The sequence below is a fragment of the Cucumis sativus genome, chromosome 7 (genome assembly GCF_000004075.3).
Source record: "Cucumis sativus cultivar 9930 chromosome 7, Cucumber_9930_V3, whole genome shotgun sequence".
NCBI classification, from domain to species: domain Eukaryota; kingdom Viridiplantae; phylum Streptophyta; class Magnoliopsida; order Cucurbitales; family Cucurbitaceae; genus Cucumis; species Cucumis sativus.
Window position 1 is genome coordinate 992076 of NC_026661.2, and position 19483 is coordinate 1011558.

The window sequence follows — 19483 nt, forward strand, 5'->3', positions numbered from 1 at the left end:
AAAAAGTTGAAACAAAAAAGTTCATATAATAAAGCATAGGTTCGATCCCATTCTTAAACCTTAAGTAAGCCGTTTGAACATTTAACAGCAGGCCATCTACATTGCACAAATGTAAAAAGCTTCCCGATTAATATCAACTACGAAGTGCCATAAGTTGTCCACTTTCCCCAGATGAAAAATCCAAAAGCTCATGTTACAATTTAGAAGAGTATCACTAAATAAGAAAATGGGTATCTCAAGTACGTTCTATGAATGAAACAGCCGGCATTACAAGCATAAAAAGATTCATGGTAAAATAAATGGGTAAGAGCAGTTTGAACTCATGCAACAAAAACTTCCTGCTCAGCATACCTGGATGAAATTGTATATCTGATTCAAGGCATTGAGATCTCGTAATTGTGTTGAGTCTTGCACTGAATCAGTTAAAAGTCATCATCGTCTTCTTCGGCTATATGCTTAGCAAGTTCTTGCTCCTGCTGCTGTCGTTCTCTCCTTGTTTCAGCACTTTCTTTTTCTTTGTGGGAGTTTGGCGGAAACCTGAGAGCACGGACTGCCTCGTTGTGCATATTGAGGCAGAAAGCAATCCTGGAGTTGAAGGCAAATTGAGGCTCATTGGTAGAGTAGATGTCTCCAGTCTCCTTGGATACCATCCATCTGTTCCCGTGATCAACTGTGGCATCAATTGCTCCATCTCGGGTCGCCTTGGAGACGATACTCTCGGCATCAGCAATAAGATTTTCAGAGTCGAGTCTCAGTTTTTTAGCAACGTCAGCCAGAGAAATGCGTGAATAAGATATGCTAATGTTGCGAAGGCCGGTTCTAATAACATTATGTCGCAGCCTTACTATCAAATTGTTGGTTCGATCTGAGCTGAATGTACTAGAGAACTTCTCAGCAACAGTTCGGAAAAGCTCCAAGTCACCAATTCTCACAGCCTGAAAAAAGAAAAATTGTTGATAATTAATATAATATAGCAGAATAGAAATCCAACAGTCACTATCCTGACTTGTTATTGATAAGAGTTTACTATAATTCATACCAAAAGGCTAATTCAAGGTGTATTCATTTATTATTTATTTTCTTCTTCATAGAGGAAAAGAAGGAAGAGAAGGAAAACGGAGGAGGGAGTGATGGGAAGTTTAGAGATAAATGTTAATAATATTCTACAACTAGAAATGTTGCAGTACGAATGGTAATTGAATTTCTCCCAGTATAGCAATCACCAACCTTAACTTTTTGGAAAACAAAATTACTTTTATTTTTGTTAAAGGAAATCAGATGGCTGAATACTTCTCGAACTTACATTTGTGAGTTCAAAGTATGGCCTCAGAGCCGTCTCCATGCCTTTCTGCATGAAAACAGTCCTCTCAGGGATTTCTCCTAACAGCAAGCGAACAATGATTGCCCATTTGTTGCATTGTACTCGAAAACGGAGAGCTGCAATAGGTGCTTTCCGAGCAGCTTGTAGAAGAGACTCCTTTGCATCAGTATATTCCAGCTGAATGGTCCTGATTTTGCCGAGGTAAAATAGGTACCTACAGAACTGTAATAGAGACCAATCTTTATGAGACACTTGACTAAACTCTAAAATTGTGATTACACAAAGGTGAGGAAGTTTATACATCACTAAAAACCAAAACCAAAACATATATATATGACGCTTGAATTCTTCTGATGCATAGTCATTCCAAACAACTGCAATTATTCTTGAACTTCAGAAGCATATACACAGGACAAATCGGAAAATTAAAATGTCATTGCCTAAACTATTTTAGGAGCCAGGTGACAACTTTCAAGCATTTCTACTGGAAAGAATGCTGTCTAATGTTGCACAAAACATTCATAAATCCACAAATACTTCTTTCCTCATAAGATATGAAATGGATAACAATAATAAATATTAGAGGACTAAAGTTCTTAAACATACCTGCTGGTTCGAGTGAGCTTCAAATCGGGGTGCCTTGGATCTCAACTTCTCTGCTTGATCATAAAGATTGTAATGGAGGTAATTGCGAAGTAGTAGGTTGAGGAGGGTTTCCTACATCCATTGTTACCAATGCATAAGGCACCACAAGGCACAACAAGGTGTTCACTGATAGAAGTGAAGAAAACTACCTGACCCAATTCATCATGGCGCAAGGTTGCTATCCGATGCAAAGCTAGGAGGTTACTGTCAATCAAAGTTCATGTTACATGATGAATATCAATACATAATAACAAAAGTTGTGCGCTCCTTTACTCTGGAATCAAACAAATTCAAAAGGCTTAAATAACATAACTCGATTGTTTGGGGAGGAGCTCCACCCGCATTTCAAAGGGAAGGGTCTTTTCTTTTTATTATTTGCAGGGGTACTGTGGGATCTGCGGGGTGGAAGAAACAATAAGAGTGTTTCATGGCGAGAGGTTTCATGTTTTCTTTTGGGCTTTGGTTTTGAAGACTTTGGAATTATTTCCTAGGAAATATCTTACTTAATTGAAAACACTTCCCCTAGGGTTTTGTAAATCCTTGTATCCTGTCATTTTCTTCCCCTCAAGGAAAGCAATTGTTTCTATAAAAAAGAAAAAAAATATAACTCTACTAAAATCTTAAGTTAAAAACCTACCCTCTGATTTCAGCAAGATCACCGGTGAGCTCATAGCTAAGTGAGTAATAGAAGTAAAGCCTAGATGCTAACACATCAACCGTTCTCCTATTCAAGTTCTTCAATCGGGCAATGCTTGCTGAAGCACAAGCCTTAGCCTGAGACATCCACCAAGTTTGTCAGGGTCACGATTTTGGCAAAATGGAAAAATCCCAGATAGATATGCATAATATACATCACCTCGCCATATTTCTTCTGATCAATCAGAAATATTAACAAAATCAAATAGCAGAAAATCTCTATCTCGGGTAAGAGGTGTTTTGAAGGTGTCTGTGTTGCCAAGTCAACATCCATTTCGCAGTCCTCCTCCTACCCAATTGTTCAAAAAATTTAATACTCAGAACACTGGCACCATGAAAAAAAAAAAAAAAAAACTATGTACAAATCTTTAGAGCAGGAAATTACACAATGCAGATAAATATCAATATTTCCATTAAATTTGGAATCACCTTCGGAATAAATGAGGATAACCTTGTGTGCACATCGGAACCTGGCGGGAGAGCAAAATTGAGGAATGAAGAAAGAACAGACGCTTTCAACTTCCGTCTCAACGCCATAGTCAGACGAATAGCTCGAACAATTCGACGGACTTCCCGTGCATAAGCACCAGTTTCAAGAAGCGACACAATCTCTTTCAAATCTGATTGAAAGAAATCGTAATCGTAAAACAAAAATCAAAATCAAGCACGCTAAGAATTAGAAAAAGAAAAAAGAAAAAAATGAAGATAGAAGTATGATACTTTGTAAAGTTGAAGGAGAAGAAGAAATGGGAGCAGGAAGCTCCTTCATCTCAGCGTCTTGCGTCGTCATCTTCGCAAATTCTATATGAAATCCACAAAACTAAAAAACTGAGTGGAGAAAAATAAGAATGGAGAAACAAAAAGAAGAAAATAGATGAAAAATTCAAAGAAAATGAAGATGTAAGATGGAGAAAACCGGAGATTTTGGAGTATAAAGCGATTGGAGAGGGAACAAAACAAGGGTTTCTTCAGGTTGCCTCCTCAGCAAGACAAGCCCAGTGAAAGCGAGAAGAGAACCAAAACCAAAACCAAAATTATGGGTTTTTTCTCTTTTTCTTTTTTTTTCTTAAAAAAAGAGTGATATAATATTAAGCTTATAAGAAGAAGGTTAAATGGTAAATTTGTCCTAATAAATTAGAATTAATCTAAAACAATAAAAACTAAGTTTGCAATATAACATAAAAACAAAATAAAATCTATGCATTAAGAATATGTAAAAACAATTATACTAAATTTTTTATCAATATTTCCAAATTTGTTCATTAGGATATTGAAACTTGAAAGCATTAAATATAATACCAAAATAAAACATTTCAAAAATATATAAATATAATAAACCAAAATTAAAAGTACAACAATTAAAATAATATTTTTTAATAAATAACGAAACAAGCTAAAAACCATCAATGAATATTGTAATGAGCATACGTAATTAATTTATTATATACCATTTCTTTTGGCATTTGATGCTCTAACCTAAAGAAACTTTTGGTTGATGTTTTTATAATTAAGTATTTTCAATTAATAATGTAGGTAAAGGTGTAGATGAAAGTTTTATCGGTCATTTTTTAAGAATAACACATCATTAAAACCAAATTATAGTACCAAAATCTACATATCAGAATGAACCAAAATAAAAATTACAAAAACCATAAAGTGTCTTAAATTAATACAAAACGACTTTGATTTAGCCAACTCATGTATGACTTAAATAATTAAGTAATATATTATCGACAAAAAAAAAAGTAGAAAATTCTTGCCCACATATCATCGACCCAAACCATACAAAAAATGGGCTAATGCATCAACTAAGTGTCCCACAATCAAAATCAGAGATCTTCATTAACACACCAACAAGAGAATCAGCCAAGATATTATCTCTCAAGTAGTTCATCACTTTCCCTTTACTCTCTTGAATTGAGCCAACCACATCAGATGCAATTATAAGCTTAATGCTTCTCCATCTCCTCTCTTTTGCATATTTCTCCAAACCTTTCTCTATTCTTTTATATTCCTCCTTGTCTTCTACTTCACCATTTGGATTCCTCGACATAGCTTCGCCTAAACAACGGGCGAGAATGACACCGTCTTCCAATGCAGAACAACCACCTTGGCCAAGATCTGGGGTCATCGAGTGGAGCGCGTCACCTGCAATGGTAATGTTACTTCGAGAAAAGTTATTGCAAACAAGCTCCCAAGGATGCCTATATCTCAATGGAAGTGAGACAAACGAATCAACTTCGGTGTCTTCAACAACAGCCCTTGCTTGATCAGGTACCTTTCCAAGCTTCCTCAAAATATGTTCCTTCAATTTTGTTGGGTTCTCTTCAATCTCCTCCTCTTCAAGTTTCAAAATGTGTTAGGAATAGTATAAAGGAGATTTTAAAGAGTTCTATTACAATGTTCATGATCCGTTTGATAACTATTTGGTTTTTAGTTTTTGGAAATTAATGATATAAATATATGTTTCACTTCTAAATTTTTTTAGTTTTTTATATCCTTTTACCGATATTTTAAAAAACAAAACCAAAACTTGACATTACAGTGAAAATCAATATTAAATGAAAAGAAAATATCATTGCGATCACGTGCTCTAATATCATCTTAAATTATCAATTTAATCTAAAACCTTAAACTAATGGGTGAAAGCAAATTTAACGTAATATCTAATAAAATTATATAAAAAAAATAGTTTTTAAAATTTTGTTTTTTGTTTTGAAATTTAGTTAAGAATTAAGTTACTTTACTTCGAAAAGATGAAAACAAACATAAAAAAGAAGAAAACGAACAGTAAAAAAGATAAGTTTAATTTAAAAAAAAAAAAAACAAATTGATTACTAACTAAAGGAAGCCTAAGAAATAAGAACGTACGTTTAACACATTAACAAGTTGATGTAATTGGTTATTAGAATTGGTCATTATTACACGAACAATTTTATATCTTTGAATGCATGTATAAGTGAGAAAATTAAAAAAGATTTTAAATCATACGATTCCATAATTATTCAGGACATGTAGATTTTATAGTATGAAGTAAGTTACTCAAATGGAGTCACGTTGTAGCAGCCTTATGGTCGAAGAAACTAACCTTGTTTGGAAGGACGCCAAGTGGCAAACCAATATACAGTGTTGGAATTACATGGCATAACACCGAAGCGAAGGCCTTTGCCAAAGAACCACATGAACTTGTTATCAAATCCATGACCATTGCTGTATGTTACGATCCCTCTGGTAGCATTTCTTCCTGACAAAGAAGGCTTCTTCAAGCCAAGCCACTTAGCCACCACAGAGTTCACTCCATCACATCCAATCAACACCTAAACATCTCATGATTATTCCAACTATTAAATTTTTTCATTACAACTATATATTTTATTTATTTAGAGTTGGGATTTTGTTCATATATATGATTTATTTTACCTTGGTTTTGAGAATTGTTCCATCAGCAAGATGAAGGAGCTTAAGGAAGCCTGCTGCTTCTTCTTCAATGGAAACAAGCTTGGAGGAATATTTAATGGTGTCTTTTGGAAGATCCATTGCAAGTGCTTCTAGTAATGACTTTCTCATTAGAGTTCTTCCTTCTTGGTTTCTGCTCATTAATTTAATTTTCTCACAAACATATTTTATTTAAAATCAAGGAAAATTGTCTCAGATGACACAAAATATTTATAAATATATCATATTTAGGAAAAAATAGCTCGTCACATCTATTTTTTTACAAATTGTAAATACGACAAAATTAGTTATATCCAACTATCAGATAGTAATCATATGACAATGAGAGAGCTATCATACGATAATTATAGGATTATGAGCACTTAAATTAATTACTTTGACAAGAAAATGGAGTGAAAACAACTTTATTATCATAAATACAATTGCTATTTATGGGATAGCCTCTTTATATTCGTATCATTAAAAAAAATATTATTTGTTCTCAATCCCCATCTGGTCGATGTAAAATAAATAAATAACTCACCGGTGAGCCTTAAAAAGCAAATCCGAAGTTGGCTTCCCGGAAACCGCCGAGAAAGTGACGTTTCTACAATCAACAAAGCAAAAAGGAGTCTCGAATTAACACAAACTAACTTTTCTGAAATTAAAGCATTTAGGAATAGAAGAAAATAACGAAGCAGAAGAATTTACCCGGCAAGGCGATCATGGCGGAGGCGGAGAGAATCGGCGACTCCCAAGGCATCGAGAGCCTTCCAAGCATTATTCCATGTAGTCAAAGCATAACCAGCAGCTCTTAAAGAATCGGAAGTTTCCAATACTAAGCTTCGAATCCCCAACCTGTGAAGCCCTAAGGCAGTGGCGAGACCTGAAATTCCAGCTCCGACGATCACTATGTCTTCAACATGATCACCTTTTTCTTCCATGATTCGGGCAGAGAAAACGATTCAATTGTGTGGATGAATTGAAGAAATGATTGGGTATTAGAGAAGTTGCTCTGTTTTTCTTTTTCAGTTGAAGAAGTTTGGATTTATAGAGGGAGAAGATATGATTGGAGAGGGTAGGCTGCCTCTTGCAATAATTGCTGGCGGGCGGAAAAGTGCATATTCTTTTTCTTTTTCTTTTTCTTCCCTATTGCTATTTTGGTATTTTGGAAGTTATTTAATTTAAGCTTAAATATTTTCAATCATTCTTGAATTTGGTTGTTGATGATTATTCTTTTAAAAAAATAAAAGTTTTTATCTAGTAGTGTTTTTACTATAAATTAAATTAAGATAGATTACATTTTCATAGTTTTAATTATAGAAAAAGAAATCAAACTATTTACAAATTAGAGTAATTTTTTTTTGTATTTTTTATATATTGGATATAAATCTTATATTGTCTACTGTTTTTCAAGAACCTCCCTAGAGCTTAAGTAAAAAAGAAGTATCTTTTAAAATTTTGTTTTTATTTTTACATTGGTTAAAATTTGAATGGTTTAGGTAAGAAAGATGAATACAATGATAATAACTATAAATTTCACAAAATGACCTGATAATAAAAACAACTTTTCTACGCCACACTCATTCCTAAAAACTTTATTGCCATACATTGATCCTTTTGCCCTGTGAAATATCATAATCCAATTTTAAAAGAAATTGTTCCCCTTCATCGTATCTCTTCTTCTCTCATCATCTCTCTATTCAGACCTTCGTCAAAGCTTTTTGCTGACATTTTGCCGGTTATTTTTATACACGTTTTCCATCATTCTCGTGTGTCTTGAAAGGTATGTTGCTCTTATACTGTTGCCTTTTCTCTTTCGTTTAGCGTGGGTCTAGAGTTCATTTACTTCGTCGAAGTGCATCTTCTAACTTTTTATGAACGATCATATAACTGTTATTAAACAATATGACCACTCACATTTTACTCAACCATCTCCCACAATTTACTGAGCAATCTCCCACAGTTGTCTATTTTCTCAAGCAACCGTTAATACACATCTTCATATACGATTTGGGGGAGAATGAAACCAGTCTTATGGAGGCTGTATGAAAGGTGTACAAATCAGAAATAATATAACATGTAGTGAATTAGTAAGAATTATGCACCAACTGATCAACCTGGACATGCTTGATATACAAGAAAACATGAAGACAAACGTTAATAGCACCTGGAACAAGCCCATCTATGTTACATGATATATATGTAATGGAAAACCTAGGCAATCACGTAGTCAACTGTGGGAAGCCATTCAGTAAACTGGGAAAAATCGCTCAGTAAACTTTGGCGGATTGTGTAGTAAAATGTGGGAGATTATGTAGTAAAACATGAGAGATCGCTTGATAAAATATGGATGATCGTCTAATAACAGTTGTGTGATCATTCATAGAAAGTTGGGCAATGCACGTTAACGAACTAAACAAACCTTAGAACCATGCTCAGCGGAATGAAAAAATCAACATGCATTAAAGGATAAGAAAAGCATACCTTTTAGGAAACAAGAACGATGAAAAATATGTAGAAATGACCAACGAAATGGTGGCAAAAAGTTAGGACAAAGGTCGAAGAAGAGAGACAACAAGAGAAAAAGAGATGCAATTGCACAAGAGAGGTAACGAGAAGAAGGGGACAACAAAAGGAAACAACCTCTTTTTAAGATTGAGGACAAATACGGTATTTCACATAACAAAAAGATCGATGTCAATAAAGTTTTCAAGAATAGTTTGGTTATAAAATGACGTTTTTTATTATTAAGTGATGTTGTGAAATTCTAAGTGGTAAGAAAGTAACTAAATAAGTACCAATTTTAAAAAACCAAATAATTATCAAATAGAATTATATGAAAAAAACAATTTTACACATAAATTTGGTAAAAGTACATCTTTTTCGTGAAATTTTATAGTAGTTTTGAAATTTGAAATGATTCTTAACCTCAACAGTAGTGATAGTTAAAATAGTGAGGGTGACATCAACAATAACAAAGGTCAATCGTTTAATAAATCATCAAGTTGTTGGTCAACTAAGAGTCCAGTTGTGAAATACTCAGACAACTAAAGAGATAAATTTTAAACCAAAGGACAAGTAGATTTGTGTAATTTTTTCATCAAAATCTCCTCACAAGCAAGAGCTTCACCAGCCATTGTTTTATTAAAAAATTTACAAACGACAACTATCTTACAACAAAGATGATCAACGAGGTTGCTATCTTTCTTTCTATATATTTGCACACCAGCAAACTTCAGCGCTTGCCATTATTCTAACCTATCAACACACTAAATTTTTTCCCAAAATAAAAGCAGTGACAACGAGAGTGGTTACCTTACAAAGAAGGGGTCAGTTTCCCACAGTCAAATTTTGCATTTTTAAGTAAGAGTCCAGCCAGAAACTTAGACAAAATTTTATCCCTAATAAACTTAGCAAACACCCCACTGCTCTGTTGTATCTTACCCACCATATAAGCTGTGCCGATCAACTCAATGCTTCTCCATTTCCTCTCTGCGGCATACTTCTTCAGCCCCATCTCAACCTGCTTTTGCTGCTCTCTTTCTGCCTTCTCTCCCTCCTGGCTGCTCGGTTTCTTCAGCAGGGCTTCTGCAACACATCTGGCTAAAATTACCGCATCTTCCAAAGCAGCACACCCACCTTGGCCTAAGTCTGGAGTCATTGGGTGCAATGCATCACCAGCCACACACACATTGCCTTTCACAATGTTGCCCAACATGAGCTCCCATGGAGATCTGTATTGCAACGCTACTGGATGAAAACAACTCACATCAGTTTCTTCTATCACAGCCCTTGCTGCCTCAGGTATCTCTCCAAGCATGCTCAACAAAAGTTGTTTCAGTTTTACTGGATTCCTTTTCATTTCCTTCACTGTTGGGGCAAGAGACAAGACGAAGATAAAAAATTAATGGCATATTTGCTTTTCTAGTTGTGTGCAGTATAGGGAAAAGATATATCGGATCCAACTCAAGGATAAGGATTACTTTTAAGATTTACCGAAATTATGGAGACAAAATTCAGACAATTAAAAGTGTAAGACTAAAAGAAAATAAGTAACGGACCTTAATTGTATTTAAATCAATTTTAAATCTCAATAGCTTTCAATCTAATTTGCTATACACCGATAATTAACGCGTTAGATGTTGTGAACAAAGTTAAAATCAGAACTCATATGTGGAGGGAGTGTTAAAAATTGAATATACAAATGATTAGGTATAGCTATACTTTAAGTTAAGGTGTGGTAGCTTTTTGGGTCTACGTGATCTTAACCATTGTGGACTCACCGTCAGCTGAAGGGGTCCAAGAAAAAAACCAATAAAGAGTCTTATAATCACAAGGGATGATACCAGCTCGAACTCCCTCACCGGCATATAGCCTCACTTTTCGTTCAAAATTATGGTTGGACTCAAGCTGTAAACAACCTCTCACAGCACATCTCCCTGTGAAGGCTAGTGCCTTGAAGCCTAGCCATTTTGCCACCACTGATTTAACCCCATCACATCCTATTAGCACCTTTTCAATCAAATCAAGTAGTATTGAAATAAAGCAAATCAATACAGAAGTTAGATCATATCTGAGAAATAAGAGAAGAGAGGAGGCACGGTTACTTTAGTCTTGATTGAGGTTCCATCAGCAAGATGCACAAGTTTAAGCAAACCAGACTCCTCAATGGCAACCACCTTGGAGGAGAACTTGATGGTTCCACTTGGAAGTGCCTTGGCCAGACATTCCAGCAAAAACTTTCTTCTCACACAGCGGACTCCACTGCCCTTCAAAACAAGCTCATAGATCTCAACAAAACAGCAATCGAGCAGGATAATTATACGGTTCCAGTTATAAAAACGAAAAAAATGCCTAACTAACCCTTCTTCTGGGGCTGAAAACAAAAGCTCTGATGTTTTATCCCCTGAAATTATTGATGTAGTAATAACCCTGCATTGTGTTATACACAATTAACAACAATGTTAGAAAATCAGAGCCACAATCCTTGACATTAATAAGTCGTTGCATTGCAGAAAATGAAGATAATTGACATGATTTAACAAGTTACAGCTATTTCAGGTGTAAATTCTCCGTATATAACTAGAAATTTTTTAATTATATATGAAAAATTGGAGGGAAAATTGATGTGTAACAAATTTCAACTTAATATAACTACCCAAAGATCTTAAAATTTTATTAGAATTGTTTGTAGTCCTATCAATAATGATCAATACTACTACACAGAACCATTTCATGGTTTTATTTGACAATCAGAGAAGTAGCTCATATGTGTTAAAAGAGAACATGAGGTCCCTTGATTTTTCATCTGTGAGATCATCACAATCACTGTCTTTTGAAATCAGAATTAACATAACTTCCAAACATTGATGTAAAGCTATGAACAAAAGTACATTAACCGTAAGAAATCAACTTAGAAAGAAAATTCTGGAGCGAGAACAAATGAACACAAGAATAATTGAAAATTGGAAGTTAAGTCCATTTCAGAAAATCAAGTAGCCAGTCAGTTCGGTTCTCCCGCATTGAAGGCTGGATGGTGTATGATTACCCATCAAGTTGGTCATGGTTTTGCCTAAGTGAATCACCAATTCCAACGGCATCCAACGCCTTCCAACCATTCGTCCATATGGACAAGGCATATCCAGTAACTCTCAAATCATCCGAGGACTCCAAAACCAAGCTTCGGATACCCAATCTACACGATGTAAAGTATAAAGTGAAATCATAAGCATGAAGAAGAAAACTGAGAAAGCATGGATTCAGAATCAAAGAAAGAAATTACAAAGTGGGTTCACCTGTGAAGTCCGAGTGCAGTAGTGAGACCACAGATGCCAGCTCCCACAATCAAAATATCAACCACAATTTCCATGTGTTGTTCCAAATGAATGGGTGCAAAAGCAAAAGAAAAAACAACGGTTATGGAGAAAATTGAGGACAGGAGTACACTACGGGGAAGATAAGGATGGGAAAATGTTGGAGAGGGAAGGCATAAGATAAGCAAACTAATTAATTGAGGATTAAAGTTTGAGCTCTTTGAGAATCGAGGGAGACACGCTGACGATGACAAAAGTCCATTTTCTTTTTCCATTTGAAAATGGAATTGCTGCAATGCAACTACGAGGACTAGCCGTACAAATACGATTCATATGGATATCGACCTTTCCCGTAGAAATGGAAACTTCAAATGACTCTTTGTTTCGGTGTTTGTTTTGAATTCCTTGTTTAATCTTGAAAAAAAAACTCCTCATTTTATAAACAAATTACATATGAATTTGCAATTAATTACGGAAGTCTCCAACTCTGATATCTCACATTCATATCTCACATTCCAATAATTCTACAATTATTCACCATTCTATTTTTTGTTAATGGAGTTGGTGTCATCACCTTCGGCCTCCACTTAGCCCACTAAGAGTTAGATGGATTATTCAACAAACTGTTGTATTTTTCGAGTAACTTTAATCCACGAGCAAAATGATCATTTGATCATTATAGTCAAAGTCAAAAATCAAGATTTTGACCTTCTTTACTAATTTCGACCTCTCGAGCATGAATCTACATTCATTTTCTTAAAATTCAAATCATGTTTGAATATATCTATCAAAGTTCATCATTTTAAAATAAAAAAGTAACATTTTGACTTTTTTTCAACTTTGACTATTTCCATCATTTTTTAGTTTTCGAGCATGAATCTCTATTCGCATTTTTTATATTTAAACCATATTTAAACATAAAGTTTTATCTCTAAACCAACGACTATAGTCTATATTACATATACTTATCGGTTTCTTTCTCCTTGCCTAATTCAAACAATTTAAATCAATCAATCACATTGTTTTAAGTTTATTACATATGAGCTTGGAGGGAAACTTAATGTACCTATAGATCATAGGCTCCAACGAACCAAGATTAACTAGCTAAACCCTTTTAGACTAAGCTAATCAACACTTGTTAACTAACGGGTAATTTCACTAAAGTCCTGTAGTTGCACTTTACTTATTATAGATATATTTATGTCCATCTAATATAAGTATGATCAGTAAGTTACTTCTTCACAAGTTGTTCATAACCTCGGTTAGGTCAAAATACAATTTTACCCCCAAGATTACATCTTGTACCTTAAGTCCTACTGATCCACTATTAAACAATTGGTTTTAAGTCCAACCTATTAATCGAATTCCTCTCAAGTCAACGAGAGGATGGGGTCCCTTATTCAAGACTTGGATTCAATCCTTAAGGGAACAAGCTATCTACTATCCCTAAAGCAAGCATGAGTAAATTTTGTTTGGCACCCTATGTCCCTAGCTATTCACTCGGTTTTACCCCTAAAAATGGAGGCTTTTATTGAACCAACACTAATGAGCTGCTCTCACCTATGTAAATCTAAGGATAATTTCATGTAAACAGGAGTTCATAGTTAACTCTGGATTAAGATTAAGTTACCTAAGTCATCAATAATTGGAATAGTCAGATTTAAACAATAAACGACGTTATAACATAAAAGTGACTATTACATCCCAAGATCATATCGCTTGTACTATCTACAAAGTGGGCCGCATCCGTAGTGTCCCTAAAATAAGATGTCCAACCTTTATTTGTATACTAGACTATTTGGGCTATAGACTATTTGGGCTATATACTCGAACTTGATCCACGTTTATGCCTATGCATAAAGTTCAAGGTTACTCAAAATGACATCAGGACCTTACTTTATCGAATTTAAGATTAAATGATTATGGTATTCAATTTCATTAATAATTTCTAAATAACGATTTTATTGAATAAAATATTATTACAAACTACGAGTTTTATGACATAATTTCAACAGTTATAATATAAAATTGTAAAAGGTATGCATCCTAACTAGTAATAAACTAGTTTATATAATTTAGTGGAAGGTACAATTTGAACTATGTTTTCAAAAAATGGTATTTGATGTACTTAATATATATATATATGCCAAAAAATACACCACAAGAATTTAGAGCTTTACCGATGCAGACATCACTAAAAAGCAATTGTTTATCAAAATCTCCTCACAAGCAAGAGCCTTCACCTGCCATTATTTTATTAATAATTATCCAAAAGGCAACTATCTTACAACAAAGATGATCAATGAGATTGCTATCTTTCTTTCTATATATTTGCACACCAGCAAACTTCAGCGCTTGCCATTATTCTAACTTATCAACAAACTGTAATTTTTCCCAAAAGAAAAGCAGCGACTACGAGAGTGGTTTACCCTACAAAGAAGGGGTCAGTTTCCCACAGTCAAATTTTGCATTTCTAAGTAAGAGTCCCACCAGAAACTTAGACAAAATCTTATCCCTAATAAACTTAGCAAACACCCCACTGCTCTGTTGCATCCTACCCACCATATAAGCTGTGCTGATCAGCTCGATGCTCCTCCATTTCCTCTCTGCGGCATACTTCTTCAGCCCCATCTCGACCTGCTTTTGCTGCTCTCTTTCTGCCTTCTCCCCCACCTGGCTGCTCGGTTTCTTCAGCAGGGCTTCTGCAACACATCTGGCTAAAATTACCCCATCTTCCAAAGCAGCACACCCACCTTGGCCTAAGTCTGGAGTCATTGGGTGCAATGCATCACCAGCCACACATACATTGCCTTTTACAATGTTGCCCAACATGAGCTCCCATGGAGATCTGTATTGCAATGCTGCTGGTTGAAAACAACTCACATCGGTTTCTTCTATCACAACCCTTGCTGCCTCAGGTATCTCTCCAAGCATGCTTAACACAAGTTGTTTCAGTTTTACAGGATTCCTTTTCATTTCCTTCACTGTAGGACAAGAGACAAGACGAAGATAAATAATTAATAGACAAATTTGATTATCTAGTTGTGTCAGTATTGGGAAAATTAAAGATGTATCGGATTCAACTCAAGGATGAGGACTACTTTTAAGATTTTATTAAAATTATGGAGACAAAATTCAGACAATTAAAAGTGCAAGACTAAAATAAAATAAGTAAAAGGACCTTAATTGTATTTAAATCAATTTTAAATCTCGATAGCATTTGATCTAATTTTCTAGACACTGATAATTAAATTGTTAGATATCGTGAACAAAGTTAAAATCAGAACTCATATGTGGAAGAAGTGTTAAAGATTGCATATACAAATGATTAGATATATACTTAAAGTTAAAGTGGTAGCTTTTGGGTCTACGTGATTTTAACCATTGTGAACTCACCTTCAGCTGAGGGGGTCCAAGTGAAAAACCAATAAAGAGTCTTATCATCACAAGGGATGATACCAGCTCGAACTCCCTCACCGGCATATTGGCTCATCTTTCGTTCAAAATAATGGTTGGAGTCAAGCTGTAAACAGCCTCTCACAGCACATCTCCCTGTGAAGGCTGGTGCCTTGAAGCCTAGCCATTTTGCCACCACTGATTTGACCCCATCACATCCTATTAGCACCTTTTCAATCAAATCAAGTAGTATTGAAATAAACCAAATCAATACAGAAGATAGATCATATCTGAGAAATAAGAGAAGAGAGGAGGCACAGTTTACTTTAGTCTTGATTGAGGTTCCATCAACAAGATGCACAAGTTTAAGCAAACCAGACTCCTCAATGGCAACCACCTTGGAGGAGAATTTGATGGTTCCACTTGGAAGTGCCTTGGCCAGACATTCCAGCAAAAACTTTCTTCTCACACAGCGGACTCCACTGCTCATCAAAACAAGCTCATAGATCTCAACAAAACAGCAATTGAGCAGAATAATTATATGGTTCCAGTTATAAAAACGAAAAAAATGCCTAACTAACCCTTCTTCTGGGGCTGGAAACAAAAGCTCTGATGTTTTATCCCCTGAAATCATTGATGTAGTAATAATCCTGCATTTTGTTGCAGACAATTAGCAACGATGTTAGAAATCAGAGCCACAATCCTTGACATAAAACAGTCGTTACATTGCAGAAAACGAAGATAATTGACATTATATAACAGTCGTTAAAATGAAAATTTGTGATGAAAGTTGCTATGAAACAAATTTCAACTTAATAAAACTACCCAAAGATCTTAAAATTTTATTAGAATTGTTAGTAATCCTATCAATAATGATCAATACTACTACACAGAACCATTACAGGGTTTTATCTCAAAACATTTGACAATGAAAGAAGTAGCTCATATATCTTATAAAGAACATGGGGTCCCTTGATTTTTCATATGTGAGATCATCAAGATCACTGTCTTTTGAAATCACAATTAACATAACTTCCAAACATTGATGTAAAGCTATGAACAAAAAAAGTACAATAACCGTAAGAAATCAACTTAGAAAGAAATTATGATGTGAGAACAAATGAACACAAGAATAATTAAAACTTGGAAGTTAAGTCCATTTCAGAAAATCAAGTATTTAGTCAGTTAAGTTCTCCTACACTCACTCGAAGTTTTCATACTGGCATAAGAACAAACACCATGAATCCAAAAAGAAAAGAGCATTGAAGACTGGATGGTGTATGATTACCCGTCAAGTTGGTCATGGTTTTGCCTAAGTGAATCACCAATTCCAACGGCATCCAACGCCTTCCAACCATTCGTCCACAAGGACAAGGCATATCCAGTGACTCTCAAATCATCCGATGACTCCAAAACCAAGCTTCGGATACCCAATCTACACGATATAAAGTGAAATCATAAACATCAAGAATAAAACTGAGAAAGCATGGATTCAGAATCAGACAAAGAAATTACAAAGTGGGTTCACCTGTGAAGTCCCAATGCAGTAGTGAGACCACTGATTCCAGCTCCCACAATCAAAACATCAACCACATTTTCCATGTCTTCTTCCAATTCAATGGGTGCAAAAGCAAAAGAAAAAACAACGGTTGTGGGGAAAATTGAGGACGGGAGCATTTAAAAAGGGATGAGAAGGACGGGGAAAAGATGGAGACGGAAGCCATTAAGTGAGGATTAAAGTTTGACCTATTTGAGAATCGAGGGAGACCGAAGACGAAGACAAAAGTTCTTTCTTTTTATTATTTGAAAATGGAACTGCTACAACTACAAGCACTAGCCGCCCAAATACGACTCATCAAATGTCACCATTCTCTTCCACCTCCCCCGCCGGGATTACTTTATCATTTCATAATTCTATTTTCTTCTTTCTTCTTACAAGACTGAAAATAAAATATATAATCCATTTAAATGTTGTTAGAAGTATTTTTACCTGTAATAAAATTTTACTATATTTTGTAAATATCTTGGTTCATTCTAAATTTTTCCTTTTTTGATATAAAAAAAACAACAATTTTTAATTCATTTGTTTATTTATTATTGTGTAATGATTGGAGTTTTTACGAGAAAGAATGAAATTGGTGAAAAATGCATAAGTTGTGGTATTGTGATCACATAGAAGAATTACGATTTTTTTTTTTTATTCAGAGTTCAATGTCCACATGGTCTTTAAAATTTTAAAGAGATTATTGATATGTTTAAAAGAACAATACTGGATGCACATACACCTTCAATTGCACTCCAAACTTCAAAATAGAAAAAACTAAATTTCACGACATTTTTAACCTATTGGTAGATTTTTTTCATCTATTTTAATGTTGTAATATTTAAACAAACGTGTATATGCATACATTTAATTTACCTTTATTATAAATATTAGATAATATATAGATACTCATCAAGTCATCTAACATGTGTCGTTCTATTAATCATCCAACGCTCATGTCATGCTCATGTCATGTGTCTATAAGATAGTCATGTATTCCAAATTTACATTAAAAAAATTCAAAAAAATAGAAAAGGTGGGAGAGTGAAAATTTTGAGATTTTTCCAACTTTCTTATTTATTTATATTTTATTTTATTTTATTTTAATATTATATTTTCTCAATTTTCATATTTTATTCATACCTAGGCAGGATTGTAATTTTTTTTCAAATATCATTAGTTACATGTATCTCCCCGTCAATACATTCTTTAAAGATTTGATTGTTTTATTGTTAATATTATTTTTAAATTTTTACTTTATTTTTGTTATCTAATTAGTTTTAGTTGATATTTAATGTTGCACATTTCAAATTGACCTTTCTTCATTGTAAAATACATTTTTTAATCTCCTTCCGTACTTTTAGCTGAAAATTAATCATAGAAATACTAATCATCCCTCCATTGGGATATCAAGTATATGATTGGAATATTAATCATCCTTCATTGGGATATCAACCATAGGTAAATATACATATTTTGGTTTATTTCTTTGGTGTGTTTATTAATATATTGAAAAATGTAGGTATGCATAGTATATATTGTTGACTATATAAGAACATATATTGTACAAATTTCCTTGTTCATACACTTATCAAATACACTCCTAGTTTATTTCTAGAAAATTCAAATGTATAGTACTGTAGATATTATCAATTATGTTTTGTTTTCTTCTTCGAAACACACGATCGATAAGATAATTGAGATAGATTCGTGTAAAATAATATTCTATTAAGTTATTCATGTAAAAATATAAAAAAAAATTTAGACAACCATATAATAACGCCAATTAATTTAGGCTATATGAGTAGAAAACAATTTTAAAAAGAAAAAAATTATCATGTGATCAACTATCATGAGACACTCAGATTGTAACCTATAAAAAATAGATGTTTCCACGAAATCATTATGAAGTACCAAATTTCAGTGTAAAAAGTTATTTAAAATTTTAAGGGCTTTGGAAGATGTATTTTCACATAATTTGTTGATAAAAAAAGAAATGCAAGTCCTAAATAACTATCGAGAGTTATCAAATTTCAATTTAACAAGCTATTGACACATATATAATGAAGATCGGTATATAAGATATATTTTTCTTTTATTTTTAACTCAACCCTTATATGAATTGAACTCATTTTTTTATTATTAAAAAAAGGCTTTTATTCTTTTGCCACCAATAATGAACGTTAAGAAAAAGAATAGCAATCTTAAGAGAAAACACAATCTGATGATAATATCTTGTTGAATGTTTGCTAAATCAATAACTTAGTTGCTTAGTGGGACCCTTGTTACCAATAAACTTCTTTCCTTTCTTTTCTAATTAGTGATTTTATAGTTTTTTTTTCTTTCTAATTATTGTACAAAATTAGTTAATATACTTTTTTAACTCTTAAAATTATATTTATATTATTTTCAAATTTCAATTATGGAAGATAGAGATAGAAACCAAACCTATCAACTAAAGATGGAGGGTCAAACCAATTATTGTTGAGAAAACCTCATTAGCCCCACTGTTTGGACAAAGTTGTGATTTTGTTCTATAGTTTCAAAAATTAGAATTTAATTTCTCTAGTTTGAAAAATATCTTCTATACAATATATAGTTTGTTACAAATCCTTGTAAATAATCTTAGTT

General features: G+C 33.7%; 4 protein-coding genes across 5 annotated transcripts; all 4 read right to left on the reverse strand.

Annotated features, from left to right (window-relative positions):
- Positions 1-53: 53 nt before the first annotated feature.
- On the reverse strand, positions 54-3741 carry LOC101210117 (probable 26S proteasome non-ATPase regulatory subunit 3). Its single transcript, XM_004144806.3, has 9 exons — positions 3579-3741; positions 3383-3463; positions 3092-3282; positions 2823-2951; positions 2604-2740; positions 2116-2170; positions 1928-2038; positions 1304-1543; positions 54-935 (listed from the first exon to the last, which is right to left on the reverse strand). The coding sequence occupies exons 2-9, from the start codon at positions 3450-3452 to the stop codon at positions 423-425; spliced, it is 1446 nt and encodes a 481-aa protein (XP_004144854.1). The 5' UTR covers positions 3453-3463; positions 3579-3741; the 3' UTR covers positions 54-422.
- Positions 3742-4247: 506 nt separating this feature from the next.
- LOC101210368 (monooxygenase 2) lies at positions 4248-7163 on the reverse strand. The gene is made up of 5 exons (XM_004144807.3): positions 6809-7163; positions 6642-6704; positions 6083-6251; positions 5751-5979; positions 4248-5002 (listed from the first exon to the last, which is right to left on the reverse strand). The coding sequence occupies exons 1-5, from the start codon at positions 7039-7041 to the stop codon at positions 4467-4469; spliced, it is 1230 nt and encodes a 409-aa protein (XP_004144855.1). The 5' UTR covers positions 7042-7163; the 3' UTR covers positions 4248-4466.
- Positions 7164-9160: 1997 nt separating this feature from the next.
- Positions 9161-12275, reverse strand: LOC101210614 (monooxygenase 2). The gene is made up of 6 exons (XM_004144808.3): positions 11896-12275; positions 11649-11795; positions 10964-11032; positions 10708-10864; positions 10384-10612; positions 9161-9970 (listed from the first exon to the last, which is right to left on the reverse strand). Exons 1-6 carry the CDS (start codon positions 12186-12188, stop codon positions 9417-9419), a joined length of 1449 nt encoding a protein of 482 aa, XP_004144856.3. The 5' UTR covers positions 12189-12275; the 3' UTR covers positions 9161-9416.
- Positions 12276-14118: 1843 nt separating this feature from the next.
- LOC101206459 (monooxygenase 2) lies at positions 14119-17164 on the reverse strand. Of its 2 annotated transcripts, XM_004144874.3 has the most exons (6): positions 16838-17160; positions 16598-16744; positions 15891-15959; positions 15635-15791; positions 15310-15538; positions 14119-14897 (listed from the first exon to the last, which is right to left on the reverse strand). In XM_004144874.3, exons 1-6 carry the CDS (start codon positions 16984-16986, stop codon positions 14344-14346), a joined length of 1305 nt encoding a protein of 434 aa, XP_004144922.3. In that variant the 5' UTR covers positions 16987-17160; the 3' UTR covers positions 14119-14343. The 2 variants fall into 2 exon arrangements, with proteins under 2 accessions (XP_004144922.3, XP_031744206.1); XM_031888346.1 differs by having other exon boundaries at positions 15310-15791; positions 16838-17164.
- Between the last annotated feature and the right edge of the window lie 2319 nt (positions 17165-19483).

Coding starts and splice junctions, on each gene's coding strand:
- LOC101210368 (XM_004144807.3), bottom strand. CDS start 7,041: ATGGAAGAAAAAGGTGATCATGTTGAAGACATAGTGATCGTCGGAGCT. Junction 6,705..6,808: donor CGCCATGATCGCCTTGCCGG/GTAAATTCTTCT, acceptor TGTTGATTGTAG/AAACGTCACTTTCTCGGCGG. Junction 6,252..6,641: donor TTGCTTTTTAAGGCTCACCG/GTGAGTTATTTA, acceptor ATTAATGAGCAG/AAACCAAGAAGGAAGAACTC.
- LOC101206459 (XM_031888346.1), bottom strand. CDS start 16,986: ATGCTCCCGTCCTCAATTTTCCCCACAACCGTTGTTTTTTCTTTTGCT. Junction 15,960..16,597: donor AACCATGACCAACTTGACGG/GTAATCATACAC, acceptor AACAAAATGCAG/GATTATTACTACATCAATGA. Junction 14,898..15,309: donor TTGGACCCCCTCAGCTGAAG/GTGAGTTCACAA, acceptor CTTGTCCTACAG/TGAAGGAAATGAAAAGGAAT.
- LOC101210614 (XM_004144808.3), bottom strand. CDS start 12,188: ATGGAAAAAGAAAATGGACTTTTGTCATCGTCAGCGTGTCTCCCTCGA. Junction 10,865..10,963: donor TTTTCAGCCCCAGAAGAAGG/GTTAGTTAGGCA, acceptor TTTGAAGGGCAG/TGGAGTCCGCTGTGTGAGAA. Junction 10,613..10,707: donor GAACCTCAATCAAGACTAAA/GTAACCGTGCCT, acceptor TTGATTGAAAAG/GTGCTAATAGGATGTGATGG.
- LOC101210117 (XM_004144806.3), bottom strand. CDS start 3,452: ATGACGACGCAAGACGCTGAGATGAAGGAGCTTCCTGCTCCCATTTCT. Junction 2,952..3,091: donor TATCCTCATTTATTCCGAAG/GTGATTCCAAAT, acceptor ACAATTGGGTAG/GAGGAGGACTGCGAAATGGA. Junction 2,039..2,115: donor GCCATGATGAATTGGGTCAG/GTAGTTTTCTTC, acceptor CAATGGATGTAG/GAAACCCTCCTCAACCTACT.